The sequence below is a fragment of the Hemitrygon akajei genome, chromosome 19, assembly GCF_048418815.1.
Source record: "Hemitrygon akajei chromosome 19, sHemAka1.3, whole genome shotgun sequence".
NCBI lineage: Eukaryota > Metazoa > Chordata > Chondrichthyes > Myliobatiformes > Dasyatidae > Hemitrygon > Hemitrygon akajei.
Window position 1 is genome coordinate 34929074 of NC_133142.1, and position 19826 is coordinate 34948899.

The window sequence follows — 19826 nt, forward strand, 5'->3', positions numbered from 1 at the left end:
GTGTCCGTTTCTGTCACTCATCCACGTTTCTTCCCTTTGCCTATGGTTGATTAAAGCCTTCAAGAAAAGATCAAGATGAGGAGTGATTGTTTATCATTGGGACAGGAAGTTCAGCAAGGAATATATTATGGTTTCTTACATATCTACACAGATGCTCAATAGATCCAGTGACAGACCATACACGTGCTTCTATTAATGTTCCAAAATTTCATGTGACTACTAAAAAATGATTGTCAGATAAAATCAGTATTCACATCCGAGATACTTGCTATCATTTTAGCCTTGGAATGGGTTGAAGAATTGTGTCCTAATTAAACACTTCTATGCTCTGATTCATTTTTAGTTTTGACATCTATTAGAACAGGTATATTAAATTGTAGGCCAGGCATTCTTCTTAAGATGAGACAACATCTGCTGAGGCTGCAGGGTTTTGGCTTTTGTATATAGTACTTCTAGGTCCCTGCCCATGATTCGGTTGTAGCAAACGAGGTGGCAGACATTCTAGCCAAGCAATCATTCAAAATTAAGAATGTAAATATAGTAGTGCCTTTAAATAAAGGAAAGGTGAAAGCCATTATTAAGAAGACTGTTCAATCACTGTGGCTACAAAGTAGGGATAAGGAAAAGAAAGGAAGGTACTTAAACAGTATAAAATTCAGAGGATGGTGGGAACTCAACTGAGTGTTAAAGGAGGGAAGAAGTTATACTTACACATTTATGTATTGGACATACTAGTTTGAATAATTCCTTGTTGAGAATTAATATGCATGATTCAGGGGTTTGTTGGAGTGTATTTGTCAAGAAACATACCGTGTTTGAATGCAGTTCCAATGAAGTGCAAAGGAAACAGGAAAAATCTACTTGCTACAATTGAGATCTTTGGGACAGATACAGTTTAACATGGAAACTTTGTTAGGATATCACTGCTATCATAATGTATAGAAGTGCATATTTGATTTTCTGAAAAGTTTAGACTTTTTGATATTATTAGAGTTTTTTTGTGAGGGGATTTAATGAGTACACTTCCTGCCTCTTTGCTTCACACTCCAACTCAGTAGGTGGTGGTAATGCATCTTATGTTGGTCTGTTAACTACCATAAAACTTTACAAAAAGAAGAAGAAGGGAAAAAATATTCTGGAAGTTAGAGAAATCGATGTTCATGCTGTCAGATTTGGGGGGTGCCCATATGGAATGTGAAGTGTTGCTTCTCCATCCTGAGAGGGGCCTCATCATGGCAGATGGGGAGGCCATGGACTGACATGTGGAAACAAAATAGGAGAGGAATTAAAATGGTTGCCACCAGAGTGGAGATGCTCAACAATGCAGTGCGCCAATTTACGTCAGGTTCACTGAAGTACAGGAGGCTGCATTGGGAACACTGGATGCAGTAGACACCCCCAATGAAGTGCTTGCCTCACCTGGAAGGACAACTTGGGGCCTTGAATGGAGGTGAATGGGCAGGAGTAGCACTTCTGTCAGCAGGATAGGTGGCAGGAGGGAAATTAATGGGGAAGGACAAATGGTTATGGGAATCACAGAGGGAGCAATCCTGTGGAAAGCAGAGAGTGGGGTGGTGGCTGGTAAAGATATGTTTGGTGGTAGGGTCTCGTTGAGGTTGCAGAGAATGATACGTTGCATGCAGAGGCTGATGGGTTTGAGGCTGAGGACAAGAGGAACTCTGTCCCTGTAAATGAGAAGATGGGTGAGCATGAATGTCCAGGAAATGGAGATGTGAGTGATCTCTGATGTCCTGGGAAGGAAAGCCTCATCCTGAGAACAGTGGAGACAAAGGAACTGAGAAAAGGGAATAGTGTTTTTACAGGAGGCAGGGTGGGAAGAGCTATAGTCAAGATAGCTGTGGGAATCAGCAGGCTTATAAATTATATCGGTAGACAGTTTGTCTCCAGAGCTGGAGACAGAGAGATTGAGAAAAGGGAAAAAGATGTCTGAAATGGAATGAGTGAATTTAAGGGCAGGGTGGAATTTGGAGGCAAAGTTGATGAAATTGACAAGCTCAGCATGGGTGCATGAAGCAGCACCAACACATTGTCAATATAGTGCAGAAAGAATTGGGGAGCATTAGCAGTGAATGCTTGGAACATGAACTGTTCCACATAGCCAGCAAAAAGGCAGGCAGAGCTGAGGCCCATATGGGTTATTGAGTTTGTAGGAAGTGGGAAAAACCAAAGGAGAAATTGTTGAAGGTAAGGACCAGTTTCACTAGACAGAGGAGGGTGGTGGTGGAGGGGAACTGGTCAGATCTTTTTGTCAAGGAAGAAGTAGAGAACTTTAAGGCCTTCCTGATGGGAGAAAGAAGTACATAGGGAATGGACATCCATGTTGAAAATGTGGTGGTCATGGCCAGATTGTTGAGGAGATGTAGTGTATGTACTGTAGGTGGGAAGGGACTGAACCAAGAAGGATAGAATGGAGTTGAGGTATGCTGACACAGTGGGTTTACCCACGCAGTCAGATTTGTGGTTTATGTGATGCCTCCCTTAGTGGAATAGACTGTCACTCAAATGCAAGGAATAGACGTTTGTGTGAAATATAGGAAACTCCTGCAAGACTTGCTAGAAGACAAGGGGAAAACAAGGTGGTTATGATTACAATTTTGTCAAGAGAAATTTTGATTCTTTTTTAATTTACATTTGCTACCTCACTGAACTATTACCAAATGATGAGTTAAGAGGTTTGTCATGACACAAGCAGTTCTTATTAATATCAGTTTGAAAACTAAAGAGACAATGAGGTATTTTACAGAAATCTAATTTAACAAGTAATCCTAAAGATAAGCCTGTATTCTAAAATGGTGATGATTTTTAACATATTATCATATATACTTGCAAATTTCAGAGCAATTCAGTAGCTGAACAAATGGGTCCAGTAAATTATTATGTAATGCATCATTTCAATAGGCTTTTGTTTTATGAAAAAGATTCTTGTATTCTTCTTCTACCATTATTGTGACCTTGATAAGAGTGACCTTCATCCACTGATTTATTAACATCATTATTACATTTGCTGCATTGAGTGTTTCTGACTTTATCCAACAAGAAATTGTCTTTATACTTTAGGTAACACATGGTAATTGGTAAATAAAACTGCTCATTGAAATAATGGCTTGCATGTCCTTAGGACACCACAGGGTGACTCACAGCTAATTAATTAATTTCAGAGTGTAGTCACTTATATAATGCAGATAAATGCATCAGCCAATTTGTGCACAGCAAGGTCCCAATAGCAGTAATGAAATAATTAGCACAGTTAATCCATAATGGCGGTACCTGTGAGTGATAATCTTTGCTAGAAGCTAACAGCACTTTACTGCTCTTCAGCAAATAGTGTCATGGGATCTTATAGCAACTTGAGAAAGTAGACAGACTCTTGTCTTTTAGAAATATTAAACAAAACCTCCAACACTTCTCAGTTCTATGCTGGAGATGAGATTTTGTTGTGGTCATAGGCTCACAACTATCTGATTTAAGCCATAGTGAGGGAGTTTCTTTTCTTTGTCATATTTTCCATTTACATTTCACTCGGGCTCTGTTAAGTGCTTACAATCAGTATAACCAGTTGACCCAAATAATAGCAGTATTCTCTTCCTTTTTAAAGTTAAATATATTGGACTGATTATTAACTATTTTCTCTGGCACAGAAGGCTGAGGACATTATTTGTGAAATATTACATTCTCTTTCTGATTTGGCTGTTATCAAAAAGGAGGAGCTTTTAGGCTTTGCTCTCAGTTCCCACAAATAGCTTAGTTTTCTTTGATGCTAGTTAAGCTCCACTAGATGGCCTCATGAATGCACAGTTAGTTGAAGAAACTGCCATAACACATAATTTCAAATAGTTTATCTTTAAATAAATACTGTATTATTTCCAGCAGGGTTCCTCTGGATCCTAGAGATGCTGTAGTGTGAAAAGCAAATTACTTCAGCTCCTAGAGGAAAGCCCAATATTCTAATCTTTATATCAGAATGTGGTAAACATTTTGGAAGGCTGCATGTTTTACTTGATCTGTGGTCTTTGGACCAACCTGGTCTTTTCAAGGCAGACAGTATGCAGAATACACTCATCAGTTTTAGAAAATTCACAACTCCCTACAGGTTTGGAGAGATGCGAAAGCTTCAAATTAGTTCTGATTGGGTAATTTGGAAAGTGAGAAACATTATGGTATTCAGGATAAGGGGGCAGTAAAGACTTCAGCAGTGAATCAAATAAATGGTCCAAGTTTTATGCAATCCCAGGTTCAGCTATGTCCATTATTTTCCTTGTTGGAGTTCCCAATGGAGAAAAGACAATTTAATTTAGTGACAACTGCCAGCTTAGGCTATTTTGGGAGCTACCCAACTCTTGAAAACTGGCTGGAAACTGCTGCACATCTGAAGAGTATAGGCAGCATCTAATTTCAAATATCTGATTTTTAAATAAATACGGCAATACCTTCAACAGGATTCCTCTAAATCCTGAAGATGTTGTAGCAAAGAAGGCAAATTACTGCAACTCCTGGAGGAATGCTCAAAGTTCCAATCTTTGTATCGGATGATCATAAGGCTGTTGACGTGTCTCTCCTGAACCTTCACTGTAAGTGAGGAGATCTGGCCACATACTCAGCTGAAATCCAGCTTTTCAGACAATTTCACATAAATTAAGCACACATCACGTCGTCCAAGTTTTACATCTGGCTGCACTTTCTATCAGACAATGTGTAACATCCATCATTATCTTAAATGGAGAACATCTCCAGATTCACCATGGGCTGTCCCTATTTCTTCCGTCACAACATACAGAATTAACAAGGCAAATAGTACATTTGATTTCTACTACAAATTGCAAATAAATTGATAATGGCATTAATAATACCTGCACCTCGAAAGGCATCAGTTGCTGCCAGTAATTTTACTAGTTTGTATATTTTGCCTCATTACCCCTATCCTCTGTTGTGTCACTGAACATGCATGTCCCTAAACACAAACACTTGGACATGTTATCTGTAGTTTAGAAACCTAGAAACATAGAAAACAGGTGCAGGAGTAGGCCATTCGGCCCTTCGAGCCTGTACCGCCATTCAGTATGATCATGGCTGATCATCCAACTCAGAACCCTGTACCTGCTTTCTCTCCATACCCCCTGATCCCTTTAGCCACAAGGGCCATATCTAACTTCCTCTTAAATATAGCCAACGAACCGGCCTCAACTGTTTCCTGTGGCAGAGAATTCCACAGATTCACCACTCTCTGTGTAAAGAAGTTTTTCCTCATCTCGGTCCTAAAAGGCTTCCCCTTTATCCTTAAACTGTGACCCCTCGTTCTGGACTTCCCCAACATCGGAAACAATCTTCCTGCATCTAGCCTGTCCAATCCCTTTAGAATTTTATACGTTTCAATAAGATCCCCCCTCAATCTTCTAAATTCCAGTGGGTATAAGCCCAGTCGATCCAATCTTTCTTTATATGAAAGTCCTGCCATTCCAGAAATCAATCTGGTGAACCTTCTCTGTACTCCCTCTATGGCAAGAATGTCTTTCCTCAGATTAGGGGACCAAAACTGCACACAATATTCTAGGTGCAGTCTCAGCAAGGCCTTGTACAACTGCAGTAGAACCTCCCTGCTCCTGTACTCAAATCCTTTTGCTATGAATGCCAACATACCATTTGCCTTTTTCACTGCCTGCTGTACCTGCATGCCCACCTTCAATGACTGGTGTACAATGACACCCAGGTCTCGTTGCATTTCCCCTTTTCCTAATCGGCCACTGTTCAGATAATAATCTGTTTTCCTGTTCTTGCAACCAAAGTGGATAACCTCACATTTATCCACATTAAATTGCATCTGCCATGAATTTGCCCACTCACCTAACCTATCCAGTCACCCTGCATCCTCTTAGCATCCTCCTCACAGCTAACACCGCCGCCCAGCTTCGTGTCATCCGCAAACTTGGAGATGCTGCATTTAATTCCCTCGTCTAAATCATTAATATATGTTGTAAACAACTGGGGTCCCAGCACTGAGCCTTGTGGTACCCCACTAGTCACTGCCTGCCATTCTGAAAAGATCCCGTTTACTCTCACTCTTTGCTTCCTGTCTGCCAACCAATTCTCTATCCACATCAATATCATACCCCCAATACCGTGTGCTTTAAGTTTGCACACTAATCTCCTGTGTGGGACCTTGTCAAAAGCCTTTTGAAAATCTAAATATACCAATTCCACTGGCTTGCCCCTATCCACTCTACTAGTTACATCTTCAAAAAATTCTATAAGATTCGTCAGACATGATTTTCCTTTCACAAATCCATGCTGACTTTGTCCGATGATTTCACCTCTTTCCAAATGTGCTGTTATCACATCTTTGATAACCGACTCTAGCATTTTCCCCACCACTGATGTCAGACTAACCGGTCTATAATTCCCGGTTTCTCTCTCCCTTCTTTTTTAAAAAGTGGGGTTACATTAGCCACCCTCCAATCCTCAGGAACTAATCCAGAATCTAAGGAGTTTTAAAAATTATCACTAATGCATCCACTATTTCTTGGGCTACTTCCTTAAGCACTCTGGGATGCAGACCATTTGGCCCTGGGGATTTATCTGCCTTTAATCCCTTCAATTTACCTAACACCACTTCCCTACTAACATGTATTTCCCTCAGTTCCTCCATCTCACTAGACCCTCGGTCCCTTACTATTTATGTCCTCCTTAGTGAAGACAGAACCAAAGTAGTTATTCAATTGGTCTGCCATGTCTTTGATCCCTATGATCAATTCACCTGTTTCTGACTGTAAAGGACCTACATTTGTCTTGACCAATCTTTTTCTTTTCACAAATCTATAAAAGCTTTTACAGTCAGTTTTTATGTTCCCTGCCAGCTTTCTCTCATAATCTTTTTTCCCTTTCCTAATTAAGCCCTTTGTCCTCCTCTGCTGGTCTCTGAATTTCTCCCAGTCCTCAGGTGTGCCACTTTTTTTTGCTAATTTATATGTTTCTTCTTTGGACTTGATACTATCCCTAATTTCCCTTGTCAGCCACGGGTGCACTACCTTCCCTGGTTTATTCTTTTGCCAAACTGGGATGAACAATTGTTGTAGTTCATCCATGGGATCTTTAAATGCTTGCCATTGATAGATAGATAGATAGATAGATAGATAGATACTTTATTCTTCCCCATGGGGAAATTCAACTTTTTTTTTCCAATGTCCCATATCCACCGTCAATCCTTTAAGTTTCATTTGCCAGTCTATCTTAGCTAATTCACGTCTCATACCTTCAAAGTTACCCTTCTTTAAGTTCAGAACCTTTGTTTCTGAATTAACTATGTCACTCTCCATCTTAATGAAGAATTCCACCATATTATGGTCACTCTTACCCAAGGGGCCTCGCACGACAAGATTGCTAACTAACCCTTCCTCGTTGCTCAATACCCAATCTAGAATGGCCTGCTCTCTAGCTGGTTCCTCGACATGTTGGTTCAGAAAACCATCCCGCATACATTCCAAGAAATCCTCTTCCTCAGCACCCTTACCAATTTAGTTCACCCAATCTATATGTAGATTGAAGTCACCCATTATAACTACTGTTCCTTTATTGCACGCATTTCTAATTTCCTGTTTAATGCCATCCCCAACCTCACTACTACTGTTAGGTGGCCTGTACACAACTCCCACCAGCGTTTTCTGCCCCTTAGTGTTATGCAGCTCTACCCATATCAATTCCACATCCTCCAGGCTAATGTCCTTCCTTTCTATTGCGTTAATCTCCTCTCTAACCAGCAATGCTACCCCACCTCCTTTTCTTTCCTGTCTATCCCTCCTGAATATTGAATATCCCTGGATGTTGAGCTCCCATCCTTGGTCACCCTGGAGCCATATTTCTGTGATCCCAACTATATCATATTCATTAATAACTATCTGCACATTCAATTCATCCACCTTGTTACGAATGCTCCTCGCATTGACACACAAAGCCTTCAGGCTTGTTTTTACAACACTCTTAGCCCTTATACAATTATGTTGAAAAGTGGCTCTTTTTGCTTTTTGCCCTGGATTTGCCTGCCTGCCACTTTTACTTTTCACCTTACTACTTTTTGGAAGCTGTACGCTTCCAACCCAATACATCACCTATAAACGTATTTAGGGAGCATTTCTAATCAATTATGACTAAAGACTGTAAAATTCAAGCCTTACTTATTTCGCAGGGAAGCATTGCCTTAAAGTTTGCTCACTTCTAGGGCTATTGGAAAATGTCTCCACCCCTTGCTGATATTCTCTTCATCTTATTCCCTAGTTTTCACAATGCAAATTATGAAGTATTTACTGATAGTTCATGTAATGTTGACTCAACTGAGAAATCCTCCTCTCTTTATGTGGTGCTAAACTAATTCTAATTTTTTTAGCCAACAAAGCTGAAAATCTGAGATTGTGATACAAATATTCACAGTCTTAATGTTATTCAGTGATTCGAACACTGAAACATTTCTAATAATCGTTGCTGCATTTAAAATAGAATCCAGTTTTCAATAAAAATAACAAGAGCTGGTCCTTTATGTAGTTTGTTCTATGCTGGATGATTAAAAAAATACTAGCCCTTTACTATAAAGGGAGCTGGCGATAGAGGAGCTCTGAATACAAGTTGACAATTCACTAATCAATCATAAAATGATACCTTGCAATATCCAACCAGAAAAGAGTATCAAGGAGAGGTTCTTTTTTATCCCCCATCTAGGGGAAAGGTTAATTAAATTGGAGAATTCATCGCTTCTCAGGGAACCTGTCTGCTTGCTTGTTATTACAGTTTGGTTTAGTTCTATATAAGTGGATGTTAAAGATTGCTTTGGTTGAGAAGTACAGCTGGGTTTTTGCTCTGACTTAAGGCCCAGAACAGAGCAGCCTTGGAACTATTGCTTGGTTGTGTCCCTCCGAGAAAATAAATTTTTTACAAAATATCTACGAATTTGGTTTTCAAGGGTAGAAAGGGCTATCAGGATTTATTTCTCCTTTGCAAATCATTTTGGAGGGCAGACTTCATCCTAGATTAGCGAAATTGATGAGAGATGTGTAGCTGGTGAAAGACAGTAAGCCTGTATCACAGAATAAACCAACTGGGATACAGGCTGCATTTTAAAATACATTTGCAAAAAAAAACATGCCATTATCTTGCCAATCATCTCCTCATCTTCTCTCATCAAAATGCTGGCTCCTTCCTGGTTGAAACTGCTCTACCACAAATGGTCTGGTATATCATCTGAGCATTCATTATTTAGAACATTATTTCACCATTATGCTTACAGTCTGGAATGTTCAGTAGTGTAGGAGATGCATATTGAGTTCAGTATATATGAACCAAATGATCAGTTAAAACCTACACGGTGAGGTGACGTTTGAGTGTACGAGACCCCCCATCTTTTGTAGGAGAGATTATTAAGAGATACAGAGCCAAGACGGTTAAAAGAAGTCAGCAATAACCTTATTGAATGGCATTGAGATTCAGAAGAGTGAGTGGCTTTTCCCTATTTAACTCTACAGTATTTCTTGCTTTAGAGGTTGATTTCCTGCAGCCAAAATATCATCTGACTTAGGAAAGATGTGAGAAGTTGGAAAATAACTTGTGATTTTTTGGGGGGAGGGGTGGTGGAGACCACGTTGTTAAAAAGAATATTTTGCTTCAACTTTAGCAAATGTTTGGTTTGCTTGTCGTGGTTCACCAGTGGAAATAAATACAGAACGATTAAACATGGAGATATGATTTTCCTTCTTAAAACATTCCTACAAATTGATACCACAACTCATATGTGAAGAATGTATGAAACAGGCTTTTGTAATTGTAGATATCTGCCTTAAAAATTAAGGTAATTTGCATTTTAAAACAAGATTTACAATCTATCCCAAGCTGATAAGGTGGCCTCCTGGATATGGTATGATGTGATCATATGAATCTCTTCCAGCTAATTTGTGATAATATGTGTGATTTGTTAAGTATCAGAAGGCATAATGTTTGACAAAATGTCTATAATATTAGTGCAATGAAAATAGATAAGTATTACATTATGTGTTCTGACATACTGGAGTTCACTCTTATTTAAATGCAGTAGAGATTTATTGTGCTAGTTTTGTATATTAGATACATTTTTAAACCAATGAAGTAATGATATCAGACATTTTGCATTTTTGATTCAGATCAAAGCATCAACAAAGGTCCTGGATAAATCTCCATTCAGAATTAGCTGAGAATAGTGTTAACAGCTAACAAATTAATGAAGTTTGCATACACAACAAAAGCAGTTTTTATTTAAAATCACTTTCCATTGATTTCCTTAACGTAAGTTAGCTAATTCTTTCTCAAGTACACTCTACCATAATGATATCTGAAAATGTTACATTAAAACATGACTGCATATACACTCAACATAGATCTGGAAAACTATTTTAACAGTTTCTTTGGGAAAAATGCTGTTGAAATGAATACATATGCATTCATTTATTGAAAACACATGCCTTCATTTCTCAGCCCTATTGACGGTTACATATGAATACGTATGTATTCATTTATGTATTGTCTAATGCCTGCTTAATTATAATTCATTTCCAAGTGTACCATTTTGGTTAATGTGGATAGAGCAGTATACATTAAATATCAGATTCAAAGTCAGCCTTCTGATTGGCAGAAATGCTTTGGACTAGTGAGCAAGAGTCTTTTCTGTAAAATGCATTTTAGTCACCAGGACTAGAAAATAAATATGACTTATCCCATAGCCATTTATGTAGACCGATGTTCTGCAGCATCTGATCTTACTGAAATTAAGCCTCCGGTAGAGTGTTGACCATTGACAGTACTATGTCTGGAAATGGAGGAAGAGGTTAAGTGTTTTCCTAGAGAGATCAGCAGTGTGGTTGTTTTGCTATGCATTTTACTGGTGCACAAAATCGGCCATTGGGGGATCCTCTATCTCCAATACGTGGCCCCTGACGCATGGGATTTGCTTGTTTTTTGAAGAATGAGCTTCCAACACTTTACACATGGGAAAGAAGCCTTCCCAAGGCACAGAGCAGAGGAAAAATTAGACTCTTGGGATACTGTCATGGTGCATTTTTCTTCTGTTTCTGCAGTTTTCAAGGTTAATATCCAGTTTACTTAAAGAAGTATGCCAGCACTCAAGTTACACACAGTTGGTCCAATTGTATCTTCTCCAGGAGACAATCTGGCTGGCTTTTATGTTAATAACGGCCAAATTGCAAAACCATTTGGATTGGTATCATCTGAAACACTTTGTGAATACAGCTTGGTTTTATCTGCAAAAGATCCATTAAAACAAAACAAAAACTTTTCCAATAAGTTGAAGAATTGATTTTGTCTGGCACCAGCAGGATAGGGATTTGTCCCTAGAACTGCAGACATTGGTACTAATTTTAATCCAGGGTGACAGGTACACATACGTACAACATCTTGAAACTCATTGCTCAAAATAGAGGGGTAGTACTCAGGCCTGGATTGGATCACGGCAGTTTGGTGGAGTTAGAAGTTAGTGTAATCTTCTTAACTCCACAGAACTTCCACCATTAACAATGATTTCCAGGTAGAATTTTTTTTCCCCTTTAGTCACAAACAATAAATGTGCCAAAATGGAGCACACTAGCCTCATACATTTCAGAAATACAATTTTGTTCAAGCTATTGAAGCTGAATTTCAGAAGCAGGGTACCTCACATGAGTGCGTCGATATCTAGTGCTCTGCACATATGATAGTGAACACATACACCATCATATTCCCCTTTTCAGTTGTGTCCCTTACTAACCACAGGTCTCACTTTCATGATCTGGAGTAAATGTCATTAGGGCTGAGAAACTGTCTCTAACTCCTGAACCTTACACTGACCATAGCTGGTACATCCAGCAAACAGTCAGGAACAAAAATGACTAGGAATTAGGAGGTTTGGTTCACTTTAATTTAAATATTTTTGTTCTATTTAAATAAAAGTGGTTGTAACTTTAATATATGAAAATGCTTCCTAATATTTTTTTATTTCTTTAGATGTCATTGTTGCCACCTATGACATATCAGAATTCAGAACACAAGCACAAATATGAGATTCTGTGCATTTATTAACATTGATTGAATATGCTTATCGATTGAACCCAAACAAGCTTGTCAGGCTGAGGAAGTACCGAAGTTGCAGAGTCAAGAAAATAAACGTGCTAACACACTCACCTGTTTTTTTTTGACATTCCCAGTTGCAAATGTTTAACTAAACACAAATCCAGACTGTTCTCAGATGGAAATGGTGTGATAATTGTTATACTACATCTTTTGCTTTCTGTGGGGATAGAAGAGTTGCTAATAAATTGTACATTTTAGAACCCATTTCAGGGAGTAGAATGTGTACACGTGATTTGTCCCAAGTTAAACGTCTCGTTACAAAAAAAAATGTCTGGCATACAGCCTAACTCTCCCCTTAAATATTTTATGTACCTGTCCTCTAATATACATATCTTTTCTCAAATAACTTACCCAATCTGATGGAATCCAATCTGTTAATCTTTTAAAAATATTTGTAGTATCCCCTCTAAGCCATTGTTTCTCTTAAGTAAATAGCTAAAACTCAGTACTGTAACTAGGAGTCGTTAAGCTTGGTATCACTCTGCTCACCCTACACTGTGCTGACTCCAGAGTATCAATATTCTACTCCATGTGCACGGATTACAAATTGATCCGTTTTACAAAGCAATATGCTGAATACTTAAATAAGGGACTAAATCTAAAAAAAAGTCTTTAATATACTTTAAGCCTCATTTGCAGTCACATCTCACTGTACATCTTTATGTTTTGGAGATGGTCCAGAGCAAGTTTACGAGAATGATCTCGGGGATGAAAGTGTTAATGTACGAGGAGTGTTTGATGGCTCTCAGCCCATACGCTCTGGAGTTTGGAAGGATGAAGGGGGAATTAATAGAACATAGAACAGTACAGTGCACTACAGGCCCTTTGGGCCACAAAGTTGTCCCAACCTTTTAACCTACTCTAAGATCAATTTAACCTTTCTCTCCTACCTAGCCCTCTATTTTTCTATCATCCATGTACCTACATAAGAGTTTCTTAAATGCTCCTAATGTAACCTACCAAATACTGTAAGGCCTGGATAAAGTGGACAGAGAGACAATGTTTCCTGTAGTGGAGGTGTCCAGGGTCTCATCAGGGTCTCGCCTGAAATGTTGAATGTTTATTCTTTTCCACTGATGCTGCCTGACCTGCTCAATTCCTTCAGCATTTTGTATGTGTTAAAAAAATAAGCCTTTCTCTTATCGAATGGTAGAACAGACAGAAGTGGCTAAGCAACCTTCTCAAACTGCTATTCTTCTACTCATAAATTTCTTCTGATTATCTGAAACCACAAATGGGACTTCAGTCTAACAGTTTTACTGAAAGATAGAGTAAATTTTCTGAACACTTAACCATGAGAAGGCCTAGGATCTATCTTAATATTGTGCAATATCCTTATCTTTTGTAAGAACATTTTGGAATTGTAATAAGGAAATAAGAAACCAAAATCCTGTTGGTTATTATTTTAATGTAAGTAATCAGTAGTTTGGTTTAATATTAAAGAACATGAGTCCCTAGTAGAGCAAATCAGACATCAAATGAGTGATGTTCCACAGTATAAGTATCTTTATTTATACAGCTGATGCTAACATTAAAGGATGCATAATAATAACACCACCAAACTCCTTATGAAGATCTTGAATACTTGCATCAACATATGTCAGAAAAGTATGATTATGCATATCAGTTGTACCTTTCAAAACCTCTACATATCTTGTGCAACATTAATATGAAATGGCATCTAAATTCTCCAATATTCCCTTGTGTACCTTTAAGTGGAGTACATTTTTTAAATGTTTTTAAATTCAATGCTCAAATATCAATACTTTTCTTTAACTTCTTTAGCGACTGCTTTAGATACTTGAAATATCCTAACAATTTGCACAGCCAGAAATCATTCACATGATATCGAGGCATATAGTAATATTGTGTGGAGAGCATGGTCTACTATTTAGTCACATTCAACTGATAAGGGGTTAGAATTTCTATATTCCTTTTCTTTTTTTTAAATGCACGTGAATGTATTTTTTTCTCATTCTCTATAAACATGCTATTAAATATTCAATGTTTTGAACTCTGGCCAAGGATAGAAGGGCAATGATTTGTCCCTTCATGATTATGATGGAAAGCAAAGACCACAGCACTCACAACAAATGTCTGTGCGATTGGATTTTACACAACTGCAGTAAGGCAGGCAAAAGCCTCCAGTGCCTTCACTACTGAAGCTGTACATATTCAATCCACCACACGATGTGGCAATGGAGATGGAATTCAGTATTCAGTCTTTGTAATCATGCAAAATGAAGAGGAGGAGAAAATGATCTAAGATTTCAATGATATTATGTGAAATAGACAGACAATCTAAAACACTTAACCTCATAACTAGAATTGTAATATAGGATTTTTTTTTGTACTTTCTGAAAGTAATGCCCATATCTCCAGTGCTTAACTACAGGTGTAAACTTGCAATAGTGACCTGGCTATGATGCTGATAATAAAGAAGATGATCAGAGATTACGGGGGGATCTTGATCTGTTAGGGAAGTGGACCAAGGACTTGCAAATGGATTTCAATGCAGATAAGTCTAAGGTGATGCATTCTGGAAAGGCGCACCAGCGAAGGACTTACACTTTGAATGGTAGAGCACTAATGGAACAGAGGACTTAGGAATACAGCACATAGCTTGTTGAAAGCATCACAGGTAGATGGGATGGTGAAAATGACATTAAGCATGTTGGCCTTCATCAGTCAGGGCACTTAATTATGTTGTTGTAGAAGTCATTGGTAAGGGCACGCTTGGAGTACCATGCACAGTTTTGGTCACCTAGTTACAGGTTAAACTGGAAAGAGTACAGACAAGATTTTTGAGAATGTTGCCAAGACCAGACAGCTTGAGCTAGAAGGTGAAGCTGGCCAGGCTAGATTTTTATTCCTTGGAAGGCAGGAGCATCTGGAGTGACCTCATAAAATTTTAAATAAATGAAAGGCAGGTGAATGGTGATAGTCTCTTTCCCAGGGTAGGGGATCCCTAAGCCAGGGGCATAGATTTAGGGTGACAGAGGAAAGATTTAGGAGAGACCTGATGGGTAATTTTTTCACGCAGAGGATGGTGAGTTTAGGGAACGAGCTGCCAGAGGAAGTAGCTAAGGCAGATACAATAGTATCATTTAAGACATACTTGCATAGGTACATGGAGGGACAGGGGTTACAAAGATACCAACTGACTGCAGGCAATTGGGACGAATTGGATAGTCACCATGGTCAGTAGTACTCATTGGGTTCAAGGGCCTCTATCTGTGCTATATTGCTCTTTGACTGTATGGCAGTACTCGCTCAAAGGAAGTGAAGGGGGCAGTGTGTCATTATATATCCAGACAATGATTACGAATTTTACATTCCTTTCACGTCCATAAAAGTTCAACGATAGCAAACTTCAGAAATTTCTAAAGCCAATTCCAAGCAATCACTGGTCTCCTGACAGGAGTCAAACATACCACAGTCAAAATCACACTTGCAGTTGCAATCATCGCTGTTACTTCTGATGTCAGAGTTATATTTACGACAGCGACAGCCACACATCCGAGTCCACAGATGAACACATGTGTGAGGTAGCATGAGCAGAAAATCGTAAAACTGGCAGAAGAGACAGGCGAGAATGAGGGACGCACACTCATCTGATGAGATGATAAAGAGATAGAGACAGTCAGTGGTTATGAAATGAAAATGGTGTGAACATTAGCTAGAAGGTTTGCTGGAACACGTGACAGAAACAATGCAGGTAGCAATGCAAAGAAGCAACGAAGTGTAAATAAAACAAATCAAACAGCATGTAATATTAAAAGTCTAAATACCTTTATTTTCTCCTGAAAAATACATATTCTCTTACCAATTTCATAGAGAATGGATAGAACTTGAACAAAGATTTCAGTTACAAATATACAAAATACAAGCTTAATGGCCATCTAGAAAAGCTGTAGCAGTAAGGGGAAGATAAGTTAGCAGCAAATCATATTCTGATTTATCAACTACTCATCCTGCATTGGGAGCTGAAAAAAGTGATCACCAAAAGTGATTCACTATTAATCACTGCCTATTGACTCTTATTAGAAGGACATGATTGTGTTTGGAATCTGCCATGTCTGAGTGACTTACTGGTGATCATTATCAGGGCCACAGATGTTGGGATGGTTCAGCTAATGATGTTATTGATACCTTTGGTTTCTAAGTTTGTCATGGCCAGGGGTGGTAGTGTGGATAAGCTCCCACTACCTGTAAAGGGTTCCAAGTAGCGTGCGTCTCTAACAGCCTCTGACGACCAAGTCCAACTCCTGGCCTTCACACGTGGCTTAGCTACTAGGCAAGGCGGAACTGTTTCTACTGACAAGACAACTGGTAAAGACGGACCACTGGTGCCTTAAAACCAGTTGCTTCGGGCGGGTGGGGCTCGTCAGCCTTGGACAGCAGTCTACTTAGGAGAGAGAAAACTCCGATTTTCAACCTCTGCTGCCTTGCGGCCATACCCACCCATGGGAAAGGCTTCGGGTGTATACCCCAAAGAAGAAATCCGCAGCCGGGATCCCTCAGGCAGTTTGATGTTGTTTACAACTTCACTCTGGCAACCTCTGCGATGACACTGGTGCCAAGCTGTATCGACACTTGCCTTTCCCTTGGACTACATCAGTGATGTGGAGAGGGGGAACCCACTGCATGGACAACAGGTTCTTCAAATCTTCCCGCCCAGACTTGCGCTCTGGAGAGGACACAGTCCACCAGAGGTGCAAACCCATGATCCCCTGGGATTAACGGCTGCCTACCAACTACCAACTGATACCCTTGGGAACACAATCCTGTATATGTCATCCATGTTTTTAGCAGAGGAGGATTGATATTCCAAAGTCTAAAAATATAGCTGAGCTTACTGCAAACATTCCAATTTTGGACAGGAGTATGCAGTTGCACACTCTCACACATCAAGAGTACAGTAAATTTAAGAGGACTTGTTAGGATCATGATCTGCTTCATGATTTTGAAAGGTACAGCTTAACTGAAGTTGGTTCAAAGTGAGACCTACTGAAAGCTGCAATCTACTTTGAAAAAGGTAATTGCTTTTAGGATAAGAATACCCTCCTTACAGTCAGAGAAGCAACTGCAAATGGAAATTTGTCTTTTTTAAAAATCCTAGCTGAGGAAATTCATCCAGAATAGAAAAACAATCCTCTGCCTTCAGACTAGGTCAGGCCAAACACTACTGACACACCTCCTGGAGGTCACCATCGGCTGATTCAAGATACGTAAATGATCTTGGATTAAAGACTTGGTTAAGGTCACTGCCCTGGGTGAAGGCCATGCTCCAAAGTCCTTACATTAGTGAAGAAGCTCAAAGGATTGCAAGGTGCAACGATAAGCTAAGCAGTTCTGAACAGAAAATTGTGAAATATCAAAGGCAAGTTCTTCATTTTTCTTCATTTAACCTTTCAGCCTTACTCTGAAGATCATCTACTAATAAGCCTACCTTCACTATTTTTGCTATGAATCTGAGGGCTTGGTGTTTGGCAGCCAAATTTACTTATCTTACTGTCCATGGAATATGATGATGGAGCTGAAACTGTCCACGTAATGTCACCTGACTCTTCTTTGGATGGCGAAAGTGAACAGAGCGAACATAGAGCTGGACTCTTCTTGTATTCTACTCCAGTGCTAATAACTTCACACACTCCAGCATCCAAGGGTTGAATGTCTGAAGAGGAGAGGGTATCACCTGGAATGGAGAAGAGAAAAACACCATAAATCAAATAACCCACAGAATTTTGCAGGGACTCGTACGCATGACTCAAATACCAAAGAATATTTATTGTTACACCATTGCCTTTGAAGCAAAGGACAATACATTTGATGGTGTTGTGCATGTTTCCTTTTTAGTTGCTCAGGTCCCAACTGGTGTATAAAATCAATAGTAAATCATGATCTTACATTGTGTAGTGCTTCACATACAAGAAAGGATATGACACACGGTCCTGTGAATGACAGACTCAAAGCATTCAAAGCTCAAAGGATTTGATTATAATCCGAGTGCAACATGTTTTTCATGCCAGTCCTGACAAATAAGGTCCAAGGATAAGCCTAATAAATACATACTAGACTGTGGTGTGTAAATTCCAGATACAGTAGGGAGAAAATTAGCAGTCACTTGAATTAATAAAGTTAATGAGACAAGAGTTTCCTTTAAGAGAACTGTTTGATGGCTTTGAAAAAGACATTTGGTAAAATGCAACATAACAGACTTGTCAACAAGACAGCAGCCCATAGAATAAAAGGAGCTGCAACAACCAAGATGGAATAAATAGGGAAGTGACAGAAAATAGTGTAGTTGTAGAAAAAGACTATCTTTCAGGCTGAAGGCCTGAAACATTTGAGTTCCCTTATGCTGGCAGCAAACCTATTGCCTTCCTTAATACAGTACCTATAAAAAGTATTCATTCACCCTCCGGAAGGTTTCATGTTTTATTGTTTCACAACATTGTATCACAGTGGATTTAATTTGGCTTTTTTGACACTGATCAACTGAAAAAGACTCTTTCATGTCAGAGTGAAAATGGATCTCTACATAGAGATCTAAATTAATTACAACTATAAAACACAAAATTACTGTTTGCATAAATATTCACCCCCCTTAATAATTAACATAATCACTAGTGCAATCAATGGGTTTTAGAATTCACGTAATTAGTTAAATGGAGATCAGTTTTTGGAGACCTGTATGCTGTCAAGGTGCTTCAACTGATTGTAGTAAAAATACACTTGTATCTGGAAGGGACAACTGCTAGTGAGTCAGTATCCCGGCAAAAACTAAACCATGAAGACAAAAGACTCCAAGCAACTCCACGAAAAGGTTATTGAGAAGCACAAGTCAAGAGATGGATACAAGAAAATTTCCAAGTTACTGAATATCCCTTGGAGTACAGTTAAATCAATCATCAAGGAAGGGAAAGAATATGGCACAGCTGTAAATTTGCCTAGAGCAGTCCATCCTTAAAAACTGATTGACCGTGCAAGAATGGAACTAGTCAGGGAGGCCAACAAGAGACCTATAATAACTCTGGAGGAGCTACAAGCTTCAGAGGCTGAGATGGAAGAGACTGCAACTGTTGCCTGGGTGCTTCACTAGTCGCAGCTTTATGGGAGGGTGGCAAAGAGAAACCACTGTTGAAAAAACTCACATGCTAGATCGGGACGATGGAGACACAATGGCGGAATGGACAGATAGGTGACAGAAAACCATGTTTTTTTTTTTCACCTGGGGCCTGCAAGAGAAAGGGCCAGTGAGGCAACAGAGCACATTGTCTGAAGATCACCGGATTCTCCAGGTGAAAGAACCTGAAAAGACCCGTCATGTATAAACTATGTTCCCCCACACCTATGCAGTTTACTGGCAACTTAACAGATAAGTGGAAATGCTTCAAACAGTGATTCAATATATAATTAGTGGCAAGGAGAGCCGATGGGGTGGAGGAAAAATTAAAAGTGTCTATCTTACTGCACATAATCAGTGAAGATGCTTTGGACATCTACAACAGCATTCAAATTGATGAGACATTCTTGACATTGGACACTCTGATAATAAACTTCGAGGAGTATTTTGTCCAAAGTATAAACATCACATTTGAGAAATACAAGTTCTCCTGTGAACAGAAACAAGGTGTAAACTTAGACCAATACTTAGCTAAGCTTCACACACT

At 39.1% G+C, this 19826-nt stretch overlaps 1 protein-coding gene across 1 annotated transcript in view; it reads right to left on the reverse strand.

Annotated features, from left to right (window-relative positions):
* Positions 1–15382: 15382 nt before the first annotated feature.
* mdfic2 (MyoD family inhibitor domain containing 2) overlaps positions 15383–19826 on the reverse strand; it is a 103364-nt gene continuing 98920 nt past the window's right edge. Inside the window, exons 3-4 of the mRNA XM_073072929.1 lie at positions 17603–17848; positions 15383–15764 (exon numbers count right to left, since the gene is read on the reverse strand). Of these exons, the coding sequence (XP_072929030.1) occupies positions 15508–15764; positions 17603–17848 (503 nt within the window). The 3' untranslated portion in view covers positions 15383–15507. The remainder of the gene's footprint in view (positions 15765–17602; positions 17849–19826) is intronic.